Source organism: Electrophorus electricus, chromosome 2, assembly GCF_013358815.1.
Source record: "Electrophorus electricus isolate fEleEle1 chromosome 2, fEleEle1.pri, whole genome shotgun sequence".
Taxonomy (NCBI): domain Eukaryota; kingdom Metazoa; phylum Chordata; class Actinopteri; order Gymnotiformes; family Gymnotidae; genus Electrophorus; species Electrophorus electricus.
This window is the reverse complement of record NC_049536.1, coordinates 22672126-22684795: the sequence shown is the minus strand read 5'-3', so window position 1 is coordinate 22684795 and position 12670 is coordinate 22672126. Positions and strand designations below refer to the sequence as shown.

The 12670-nt window shown below is 48.7% G+C and overlaps 1 protein-coding gene across 7 annotated transcripts in view; it reads right to left on the bottom strand.

The window, feature by feature from the left end:
• Nucleotides 1–8834: 8834 nt before the first annotated feature.
• The window catches only part of enox2 (ecto-NOX disulfide-thiol exchanger 2), a 154864-nt gene continuing 151028 nt past the window's right edge, over nt 8835–12670 (bottom strand). For 6 of the 7 annotated variants that reach the window (XM_035536030.1, XM_035536040.1, XM_035536031.1 and 3 more), the window contains 2 exons: nt 11014–11099; nt 8835–9456 (listed from right to left, as the gene is read on the bottom strand). In XM_035536030.1, coding sequence (XP_035391923.1) covers nt 9325–9456; nt 11014–11099 — 218 coding nt within the window. In that variant the 3' untranslated portion in view covers nt 8835–9324. Of the gene's footprint in view, nt 9457–9499; nt 10337–11013; nt 11100–12670 lie in introns of those variants that run through there. The other variant, XM_035536036.1, reaches the window with a different exon arrangement.

Sequence of the window (12670 nt, the reverse complement as noted above, 5' to 3'; positions counted from 1 at the left end):
AATGCAAACGTTTTAAAAAACACTAATAATATTGTCGCTTAGGAAAAAGGAGCTACTACCACAGTAGCACCTGGTATTAGGCCCACACAGCCTACTGATAACGCAAGGATTAAGGGTTGAATAGGTGTAATTATTCAGACCTGAAATAGTTCCTCCGCCCTCTTTAAGAATCCAAAACTTTACGTGAAATAATTTGCAAATGGCAGTCAAGGAAATCCTGTGATCAAAATGCATGTCTCACATTTTCTTTGAATCAGGAAAAAAAGGCTTAAATTGCTGAAAATCGACATTTGCTCTCAGAACAGCCTCAAATCTTTGTGCCTTGAATTCCATAAAGTGTTATAAACAATTCCTTGGAGATTTTTCTCAGTTTTGACAGGCATGTTGCATATGCAGTTGCTGCAGAATAGTGAGAATATTCACTCTGTGAACTTCCTGTCCTACAACCTTTCACTGCACAGAGAGATGAATTACACTGAATTCATGGTCATGGTGACTTGTGTTTTGGGACATGGTGCATTATCATGCTGTTTGTAGCCATTAGAAATGGGTAAATAGTCCATAAATTGCACATGGTCAGTAATAGTACTTAGATAAGCTGTGGCATTCAAATCACACTGGGATGCTATCAGGGAGCGCAGCGTGTGCTATGACAACATTCCCCACACCATCACACCTCCATCACCAGTCTAACATCCCATGGATTCATGTTTTCATTCTGTTTCCATGAGCTTTTGCACATTGTTGGCCCAGATGCCTCCACTCAGTTGGCAGAAGAGGAACCCAGTCTGATCTCCTGATGTAGTCCATCTGCCTCAGCTTTCTGAGATGTTCTGAGATGCTTTTCTGTTCACCACAGTTTGGTGGGTGATTGTGTAAAGCTGCTGTCAGCTCAACCAGTCTGTCCAGTCTCCTCTGACCTGTGTCATCAATAATGACATTTTCATCCACAAACTTGCCACTTACTTGGTGCTTGTTTTTGCACCATTCTGTGTAAACATTAGAGACTCCTGTGCATGAAAACGCCAGGAGACCAGCAGTTTCTGAAATACTTAAACCAGTCCACCAGGCACCAGCAACCATGATGGTGTTAATCAAAGATCGTTTCCACCCAACAATCTAAGGTTTGATGCAAACATTAGCTGAAGGTCTTGACCCATATCTGAATGATTTCAATACTCTCCTGTCACTTGGACTGCACAGGTGTTCCTAGTGGAGAGGCCAGTGTGTATATCTTAAAAAAAACAAACCACAGGAAGGTAGAGAATTTTTACTACACTGCAGGGAGGAGGGGGGAAGTGTTTGAGGGAAGAAGCTACAGTGTTTGAATGTTTTAATGCTGAAAGCCACTGACAAGAATATGAGAGAAAAAAAAAACCATGACCCACAAAACCAAATTTAACACTGATCTACCCTTAGCCTAAAGCTTGTGCATGAAACTTAGCCCCTAGAAAGTGACCTTGGAAGTCTTTTTTTTTTGTGCTTACCACATTATTATAAAAATAGATAGAAAATACGCAACCATAGCATCGATACATCTATTCCAATCTGTTCAAACATGGTTGTGTTACAGAATTCCAGGAAGATCCACCCCAAAGCAAAGGTGCCCCAATTTACTACTGTTTTTAATATCCATGTGTTCAATTCTAGTCTGTTGTTTACCCCTTGAGCTACAGAGGTTCTACACACTTTCCTCTCACTTTATTAGAAACACCCAATTTGCACCTACACTCACAGGGAACTTTATCAGGTATATTTATCTTATAGGTGCTTTTGAAAGCTGTACAAATACAGGCTACAACCCGGCTGTGTCTGTTCACAAATTTCAGCCTTCATAACTGCTCAGTTTCTGGCTGGCCCTTATTTTGGGTGGACAACCAAATTCTCAACATTCTCCAGCAGTGACACTGACATGGAGGCAGGTGTTGTGCTGCTCAGGTGTTGTGCTGCTCAGGTGCTGTGCTGCTCAGGTGCTGTGCTGCTCAGGTGTTGTGCTGTGCTGCTCAGGTGTTGTGCTGTGCTGCTCAGGTGTTGTGCCATGCAGGTGTTGTGCCATGCAGGTGTTGTGCTGCTCAGGTATTGTGCCATGCAGGTGTTGTGCCATGCAGGTGTTGTGCTGCTCGGGTGTTGTGCTGCTCAGGTGTTGTGCTGCTCAGGTGTTGTGCTGCTCAGGTGTTGTGCCATGCAGGTGTTGTGCAGCTCAGGTGTTGTGCAGCTCAGGTGTTGTGCCATGCAGGTGTGGTGCAGCTCAGGTGTTGTGCCGTGCAGGTGTTGTGCAGCTCAGGTGTTGTGCAGCTCAGGTGTTGTGCCATGCAGGTGTGGTGCAGCTCAGGTGTTGTGCCGTGCAGGTGTTGTGCCGATAACTGTGCACCACATATAGCATTGTTGCTGGGCTTTTCCCCATGTCACAGTGTCCCTGCTGGGTTCAGTAGTCTGCCACCAACATCTCTCCAGCCAACAGCTCTCATGTGGTGAAGCGTACAGTAAGAAGTTTGGACACACCTGACTGAATGCATGGTTTTAATAGTAATAAAGGAGTTTTAATCTAATGGATTATGCATAAATTTATTTCCTAGAGAAATAAAATTTGGGAAAGGTTTTATCTTACAAATTAATTCATTAGATGTACCAACAGAAAACGTTTTTTCATATAAATTTACAAAAATATATTGTGTAATTGTACATGTCTACACACACACACACACACACACACACACACACACACACACACATCGCCCACTTTATTAGGTACACCTGGTACACCTCATACAGCTCATATATCTAAGTCAGCCAATCACATTGCAGCAACTGCCATCAGAATGGGGATGAAAGGTGATTTAAGAGACTATAAATGTCGCATAGCTGGCATGGGCTGGTCTGAGTGTTTCAGAAACTGCTGATCTACTGAACTTCTGAACTACTGGGATTTTCACACACAACCCACAAGGGTTTACAGAGAAAATAGAAGCTGTCCATTGTGTGGTGGTTCTCTGGGTGAAAATGCCTTGTTGACACCAGAGGTCAGAGGAGAATGGCCAGACTGGTTTGAGCTGAAAGAAAGGCAACAGTAACTCACATAACCTCTTGTTACAGCTGAGGTGTACAGAAGAGCATCTCTGAATGCACAACACGTTGAACCTTGAATCACCAAAAATTGGACAGCAGAAGACTGGAAAAATGTTGCCTGGTCTGATGACTCTCGATTTCTGGTCAGAATTTGGTATAATCAACATGAAAGAGTGGATCCATCCTGCCTTGTATCAACGGTTCAGGCTGGTGGTGATGTAATGGTGTGGGGGACATTTTCTTGGCCCCTTAATACCAGCTGTGCATCATTTAAACACCACAGCCTAGCTTAGTATCGTTTAAACGCCACAGCCTAGCTGAGTACCGTTTAAGCATGACAGCCTAGCTGCGTACTGAGGCTAACAATGTCCATCCCTTTATGACCACAGTGTACCCATCCTCTGATGGTTCCTCCCAACAGGATAAAGTCTTAAATCTTCTCTAACTAGTTTCTTGAACATGCAGCAGCTGTGTGGTGTTATCATGTCAGTATGGATTAAAACTCTGATTCATATTTTCAGCACCTGGTTGAATTTAAGCCATGAAAAAATAAGGCAGTTCTGAAGGCAAAAGGGAGTCAAGCCCAGTACTAATGGACCTAATAATGTGGCTGGTGAGTGCACAATCCATATTCTGCTGAGGACCCCACCCAGGTACAATACAAAAGGGCCTTAGTTTCAGTTTCAAACAAATACAAAACTGTAAGTTTGGCTTTGATATTGCAGTCTCTTAAAAATACAACATAATGATATTAGAGAAGGAAGAGTCATAGCACAGCTAATATGTGCATGTTATGTGGATAAATCCTACATTACATTTTGATTCAGAGTGGCGCTGGCCATGTGTTTGTTATGAGGCACATCATTTATTTTTTTAAAATTTTTTCCCCAAAACGGGGCTGTAGTGACCTCTGCTGACACACAGTAACTAGTCAACGCTGTAGTCTGACCTGAAGCTGAAGACCATGACTGGCCCAAGGATGCAAAGTTTTGACATACTGTAACACTCCAGTGCACACGCTGGCCTTCATCACAGTATATGCGTCATGTCAGGGAGTGTCAAGGACATAACGGAGGTTTGCAGTGAGGTCACAGAAGAACAGAGCCTGTACGTTGAAGAACAGGTGACCACACGCAGCTGCATCGTGTACAAACTGCACTGTGTTGCAGTAGTACACTGTGAAGAATGTGAATACCTCCACCCACTGCCGATCAGCTTGTGTGTCCTGCGCGGTGCCCTGTAGTGCAAAGGGGGACCACACAGTCTCTTATCTGGGTGAGATAAGAGAGCTCCGCTCCTTCCTGCTGTGGATCCGCCCCATCCAGCTGTGGCTCCGCCCCCATCCTGCTGTAGCTCTGAGTTCATCTTCTGCCTTGATGACACACCCAAGTGCCCGCCAGGGGCCGTACATAAACTGGCTGGAAAATCATTTAAGTGGTCTCACTTTACTGAGCTGGGAAATTTGCTGAATGCAGGCGATCAATGACCTGAATCTGAACGTTCCTATCAATTTCCAGCCAGATACGTGATACACGGTGCCTGATGGTTGGACCGCAACCATACACACCACATATCCTGCTGGGTTTCCATGGTGAAGGAAGATGAAGAAGAGAGAGGAGACGAGGGAAGAGAGAGAAACGGAGAGAGAGAGAGATGAGAAAATAGAAGAGGAGCAAAAGAGAGAAAACAAAAGAAAAAGTCAGAAGAACAAAAGAGTGTGGAGAAAGAGAAACGACTAGACCGAGAGTGAGGGAGCGATAATGTCAGGCAATGAGTTAAAGAGTGATAGAGGAATGATGATGGGAGAACAAGGATCCATACTGCTGATCTGCCTCATTACGAGAGGGCCCTGAGGGCAGGGCGGATGACTTCTCTGGCTGGGGGGCGGGGGTAGGGGGCGGGGGTAGGTGGGAAGGTGGTGCCAAAGCCACAGGCCCCGTGCTGTTCCATGCTCCAGGAGCTCAGCTCATCCCTTCATCCCCCCACCATCGGCCCGGGGCTCACGGGTCTCAGCTGCCGCTAGCCTCCAGGCTGTGGGCGGCTGCACAGGATGGGGGGCCAACGTAAGCTCCGGCTCAAGCCCACAGATTTCTCACGCAGCCGAAGAGATTGGCAATATCTCGAGGAAGTCACACCCAGCCAGCTGCAGGCTGGATCTCACTTTCTCCAAATTGCTTTTTGCTCCGTTCATTCAGACACGTCAGTCAGGAGAAACACGGGAGATTCACTCCCACGGCGCACTCAGCCACTTTATTAGACAACCTGCCTCGAACCTCTCAGTGATACTGTGGTCAGAACCTGATTAAGGGGTAGAGGACGGCTAACACAAGACGCACGGACGCTACCAGGCGGCCACAGGCTTCAAAACTTACACCTACCAGACCTTTCTAATAAAGGGGTGGGTGAGCGTATTGTGTTAATGCAATTACATTCCCCACATCAACAGGGATGTTGGGATGTCACCTCCGACAGGGATGTCACTTCCGATGTTTTCATGGCAGACGAAACACATGGACGCGAGGGTCGCTTTAACAAGGGGCCACCGTAACGACGGCTTGCCCTAGCAACGAGTCATCTGAGCATTCACCAGGAGCTCTTATGCGGTCATGGAGTATTTGGCATCCACACACCCTCCAGATCATTTGTTGGGAAACGCGGTCGGTAATCAAAACTCATCAGAGACAGATGGGGAGAAGGCGATGGCGACCGTGGTACAGAGCGTGTGGCAGAGGTGATAGTGCCAGTCAGCTTCGCTCAAAGGTTTTGTGTGCCATGGTTGAGGAGTGTGTGTGTTATTCTGTGAGTATGTTTAGTGAACACAAGATGAACTGTCGCCTCGTCGTAAACATCCGAACTTGCCTTTAACATATGCTACCCACGTTCTTAATAATGTGAGGTGTTTTTTAGGCTGAAGTATGTGGTAAAAGATAGGTGGTATTTCAATAACAAAAAAAGGGGAAAAAAAAGTGTAGTGTTTCGGGGAGAAGGTCTAGTGATCAACAAACTTTTGTCTGCCAGCACCACGCAGATCTAATAGCGTAGTCCGTAGATGAGGTCTCGATGACGATTTGAATGGTGCTTAAGGTGTTTCTGCAAGAGACCACAGCAAATAAGACGAAGATATCCTTGGGAGGACTAGGTTGATATTTCAGCAAGGGTAATAAACAAACCTTGGGTTCACGTGCCCACCTTGAAGGCTCACAAAGTTCCTTCTAAACTAAAGGACCAGGGGTGTGACGGGGCGTGACAGGGTGTGACGGGGCATGCCTGCTGTGGAGAGGGCAAGGTTTAACTGGACCAGAGTACGAGTCTTCCCCTTGGACTCTCTTGTGGGAATCTGCTGGGTTAAGTCTCGGGAGGCCTACTCCGTACGGGCCGCACATGTCCTGGAGCAAATGTGGATTTCACACATCTTTGCACATGCACAAATGAACGTTCTAAGCAACGCCTCCCGGGCCAATGGAACGACAGAGCTCCTAATGTCAGAGCCATAGAAGGACTTTCAGTATGAATCGCTGCTACTGGTTTGCATAAAAGACGAGGCACACATGGATACTCTCAGCACCGCCCTCGCCGGCCAACAGGGGGAGCTCTTGAACTGCTACAGATGCGAGTGTGCTGCAATGCTTTGGCACCAATCTGTTGTCAGTGATACATTACTATGAAAGTGGCGAGTGTCCACAACCCCTCCGGGTACAGCCTTAAACAGACGGGCGTTTTTCATCATAGGCTCTGACTACGTGAAGAGGAATGAGGAGATTTCAGTCTGAGGGGTAAAAAGAACAATGTTCGCACACACACACACACACACACACACACACACACACACACACACAGAAAGAACTATTAGCCAATCACTGTTGTCTCTTCCAATCACCCAGGAGGGGTGCTGTTCACGAATGTCCAGGTAAACACAAGATGATCTGAAATGCCTCAAATTTTAAGATTATAAGAAAAATCTGGTTTGCTGGGGGAGGATTACATGTCTACTGGGCTCTCTCTCCGTTACCTAAGCGGACAGAAAGCCCTCAGCATGCACAGGCGCTCGAACTGTAAGTGAGGGAATTAGGGTGTGACCTGCAGGGGCTTGAGGAGAGAAGTTCTCTAAATCACCTCAGGCAAAAACCAGGCTGTGGCCTCTCAGAGCAGCCTCACCCGGAGAAACCACAGCCCGCGTGAACAAGGCGGAACCCACGTCTGCCTCGCACGGAATTAATGAGGGAAGTCCTGGCGGTGCTGAACCGGGTGTACAACACCAAACGGAAAACACATCTCAAGGGGAACGCAGTGAGATCTAATTAGTCCATGTTTACAGCTCTGTGTGATGCTCAGGAAAAGAAAAGACTCTTCCGACACTCGGAATCACAAACAACACACAGAAGACAGGGACCGAGTGAAAGAGAGACAGAGAAAAAGATGGAGAGACTAGAGAGAGTGATAATTAGAGTGAGTGAGAGTGCGATGACAGTTGAGACAAGGCAGCTGCCGCTGGACTTAAATAATGGTGTTCTGGAGCGTCTCTGTGCCCCTTGGCAAGAGGAGTGCCATCATCTGTCACTCGCAGCGAGACGTACAGGACAGAGTCCATGCTCTCGTCCACTCTGTGAGGACATCGGTCCACGGGGCGTCTGTTCAGCCAAAGCAATAGGATGGAAAAAGGAGCAAGGACAATGCAACAAGCGTGATCTGGATCGAAAACAACATGTGGGTCCTTGATCAGAAAAAATACCTGTGTCCTTGATTGAAAACAACACACGTGTCCTCGCTCCAATGCAACGTGTCCTTGATCGACAACACACGTGTCCTCGCTCCAACAAAGCACATGTCCTCGATTGAAAACAACACACGTGTCTTCATTCCAACACAACAGCCGGATCACCGATCCAACACACGACACACGTCCTCGCTCCAACACACGTGTTCCCGGTCAAACACAACACGCTGTCCTCCCTCAAACCCAACAAACATCACACTTGGCCTCACTCCTATAGGTGTTGCAGCTGCCTTCCTTTGGGTGTATGGAAGGGTTGGACCATATCACCCACACAAGGTGGAGGCGGAGGTGGATGTGAGGACCCAGAGGCCCCATGAGTGCTGACGAGGGCTTGGGTGTGGGACAAAACAGAGGCTGTTAGCAGAGCTTACCCTGACATACAGCGGGCCTCTACTACCCCTCCTGCCCTGTTATGCCCCGCCCTGTTCCACTGTCATGCCCCGTCCTGTTTTACTGTGTCACGCCCTGACCCATCAAGTTGTGAAGCAAGATGTGTCAGTAATAAAGATGACAAACAATCCAGTATGAACATAAAAGCTCAAACACACAAAAGACAAGCAGGACATTAATCAGACATTAGTTCAGGACATTAGGAGGAAAAAAAACCCATAACCAAACAAGTAAATAACCAGCCAACCAAAATAACAAATGTGGCAGCCAGTGAAGGTTTGGTACACTCTCAACACACATGTGAGCAAAAGTCAGATCAAAGAGAGAAGGAAAGAAAGAAAGAAGAGGAGAAGAGAGGAGAGGAGAGGAGAAGAGAAGAGAAGGGAAGAGAGGAGTGGAGAGGAGAAGAGAAGAGAGGAGAGGAGAGGAGAAGAGAAGAGAAGAGAGGAGAGGAGAGGAGAGGAGAGGAGAGGAGAGGAGAGGAGAGGAGAGGAGAGGAGAGGAGAGGAGAGGAGAGAAAAAATGATCCTCTGAACAGCACACTGATTTGCATACAGTGCTCCAAGTGGTAGATGTGCGACTGAAACTGCCTTGATTTGTAGGATTTCCTCAGACTTTTTTTATTTAAAAATAGCAAGTTATTCAAACATTTACAGAGTTGATATGAACAAAAACATTCTACATAGCTGTTAGCAACCTATACAGAAAGAAACAGAAATATATTCATTTCCTTTATCTTTTTCTTTAAAAATCAAGAGTAAAATGAGAGAAAAAAAGGGAAAAGGATGTTGAGTTTTGTCCCCAGTTCAGCCTGATCTGTCCTGATGAGTGCAGTCCCCGCGGCACGGCGGGCCACAGCTGTTGTGTATGAGAGACTTGAGACAGTCTATCCACATGGCACGCACACACACACTTACACACACGTGTCCGTGCATTCACTCAGTTTTAAAGCGCTCGTGCACCAGAGGCTGCGTCCGGCCGGCCTGAGGGCTGGCGCTCCTCTCTGAGTTGCACCGGTTCCCCGGAGCTCCTCGGGCATGGAGGGAGCTGGCGTTTGGCCTCCTCTCTGTGGGCCAAACCCGTGCGGCACGTCCCTACGCCGTCTTGATTCCCTCAAAGCCGCAGAACTTCCAGCGCTTCTCCAGGCTGGCGCCCACGCCCGTCAGCTCCTGTCTGAAGGTGCAGGGTAGCCGCGCCAGCAGCGTCTCCACCTCCGTCGTGCTGATCTGGGTGGAGGAGAGCAATGACAAAACAGCGCAGCTTTTCACATCAGGCGTCCTGGTGTGGTCACGTGCTGCGGCCTACGTGTGGGTTAGGTGGTTCTGAGACACTAATCACACGGCTTGAGTCGTTACTGAATACTAATCACAGCGATTCAGCTGTTCCAGACTACTGATAACAGTGCTTTGCTCATTCTACAGCACTAATCACATGACTCTGCCCATTCTACAGCACTAATCACATGACTCTGCCCATTCTACAGCACTAATCACATGACTCTGCCCATTCTACAGCACTAATCACATGACTCTGCCCATTCTACAGCACTAATCACATGACTCTGCCCATTCTATAGCACTAATCACATGACTCTGCCCATTCTACAGCACTAATCACATGACTCTGCCCATTCTACAGCACTAATCACATGACTCTGCCCATTCTATAGCACTAATCACATGACTCTGCCCATTCTATAGAACTAATCACATGACTTTGGCCATTCTAAAACCCTAATCATATGACTCTGCCCATTCTATAGAAGTAATCACATGACTTTGGCCGTTCTTAAACACTAATCACAGGCCCAGGATGAAGGCAGAGCAGGAGACGGGAACGCTATGCTGTTGAGGCTTCATCAGTGTATTCTGCTGGTGACCGTGGCTTCTGCTGATAAGCTTGAGGGCTGAAAAAGTGTGTGAGAAGTGTGTGTGTGTGTGTGTGTGTGTGGGAGAACCTCCACAGCTGTGAGAGGGAGAGAGAGACTGAGAGTGGCATATGAGGGATATTTTAGTGGGCCGGAGGAGGGAGGCCTGACCAGGCCACGTGACATTACCGAGGGCAAGGTGACATTACACACTGTTTCACGGTCAGGGATTTAAGGGGCTTTTACAATAAGCAAGGCAACCATCACAACAAGACAGGATGTGGAGAAGAGAAAAGTAAGAGAGGGAGAGAGAAAGAGAGAGAACATATCTAATTATGAATGTGTATATGAACGTGTGGGATCCAGCCTGGCATGACGGCTCTACCCACTGTAGGAGCTCCATATGCATAATGGGTGCGGTATTTACTCTCCAGTGGGATGCCAGGATGATCGGCAGCAAACCCTCTGTGAAGTGTGTGTGTGTGTGTGTGTGTGTGTGTGTGTGTGTGGGGGGGGGCGCATTAAGTCTTTACCCAGCTGTCTTGAGCTCTGGATTTGATTTCACTGTGTGGATGAGTTCAGAAGAGTCTGATTGCATCTGACAGGCCAGGTCATTCCTGGGGGGTGTGGCTCCCTGCCCGACACTCTTACCCACACTCACTATTACCCACCCCTCAGCCACGCCCCCTGGACCTGTCTATTACCCATCCTTCAGCCACGCCCCCTGGACCTGTGCAGAGAGCTCATTCTGGCTACGGTCTGGCACAACGGATATTAGAGGACGTATGTGTGATCCTCAGGGAGCTGTAGCTGTGTTTAGAGAATATGTGTTCCAGGCTACAGAGTCGCTCTAGACGGGAGTGTTTGCTAAATATGACATGTAAAGGGTTGAAGGGGTGTTTTGGGGGGTGGGTACCTTGGTGTCCAGGCGCTGTAAGTAGGAGCAGATGTATTCGATGCTGGCCCCGAATGGGTGCACGTGAAGGAACGTTGAGATGATTCCTGTGTGGAGAAGACACAGAGACACAGACCAGATCACGTCACTGGACGCATCGGCGTTGACAACACACCACCACTAGCGGAGCCCCTCCACACCCACCACCCAGATCAGATGCTTCTCGCGTGCGATTAGACCAGAAGTCGACAAGCCTGGAGAGGCTTGGTGTCTCCAGACACTGATGATTTGAAACGCCGCCCTGCGTGCTTCAGACGGTGCCCCATACCCCACCCTCCAGCTGTGCATACGAGTGCCTCATTGCCCCTTCGACGGCGCTCTCAGTAATCAGGGCTTTTCATCAGCTCGATGCTAAAATCAGCCACAACAATAACACTCCGTTAGCTCTCTCGCACCCTGCCTGCTTCCGGTCCCGTCGCCCCGGACCGTCCCAGAGACAGGAGCCCCGCAAGGACAACCCACGTCCCCCTCTGCCCGGCGGAGCACGTCCTGGATAGTCGATGTCCCCTTTAGTCATAATGGAGTGAAGATGAGGCCCATGCATTACTCATTAGCGTGTGGTGGTGCCGTTGCCGTGGCTACCGCAGTTATGCGCCCATCGATCCATAGTCCCACCCCTTGTAGGCGGAGCTACACGACAATCAGATCCAGCAGGCATGTCTGAGCAGGTGCTGGGAGGGGATCGATACTACTAAGAGGTGGACAGACCGACACAGCGCCTAGTGAACATTCACTACTGAGGAGGGCTGAGGTCAGAGAAAGACCCGCGTGCTGTAACTCAGATGAAAATAAATGGAGGTTGGGTGTGACTCCTTGTGTGGAATAAATTCCGTCTAGGAGCAGGAAATGGGTCCTCTCGGTTTCCTTCACTTCCTCATTTCCAAACAAGACATCAGTTAAAACAAGACTGACAGAGAGAGAGAGAGAGAGAGAGAGAGAGAGAGAGAGAGAGAGAGAGAGAGAGAAAGGGGGAGGGGCAGAGAGAGAGAGGGTGGAAAGGGAGAGAGAGAGAGACGGCGAGAGAGGGAGGGGGGGATATTCAGTGGGTGACTGTCCTCATAGACAGGAACATGCAAGAACAGGGCCATTAACTACTTTTAACCAGCTGAGCTGACATGACAACACAACAGCTGACTCTGTCCAGCGACACACACCCACACAAACACGCACGCGCACACCCAAACACCCACACCCACACCCACACAAACACGCGCGCGCACACCCAAACACCCACACCCACACCCACACAAACACGCGCGCGCACACCCAAACACCCACACCCACACCCACACAAACACGCACGCGCACACCCAAACACACACACACCCACAAACACGTGCGCGCACACCCACACACACACCCACACAAACACGGGCGCGCACACCCAAACACCCACACCCACACGCGCGCGCACACCCACACTCACACGCGCGCACACCCACACACACACCCACACAAACACGCGGACACACACGCATGCACACACACACACACACACACACGCGCGGACACACACGCGGACACACACACACATGCGGACACACACACACACGGACACGCGGACACACACACAGACACGCACACACACACACACACACACACAGACACACATACGCAT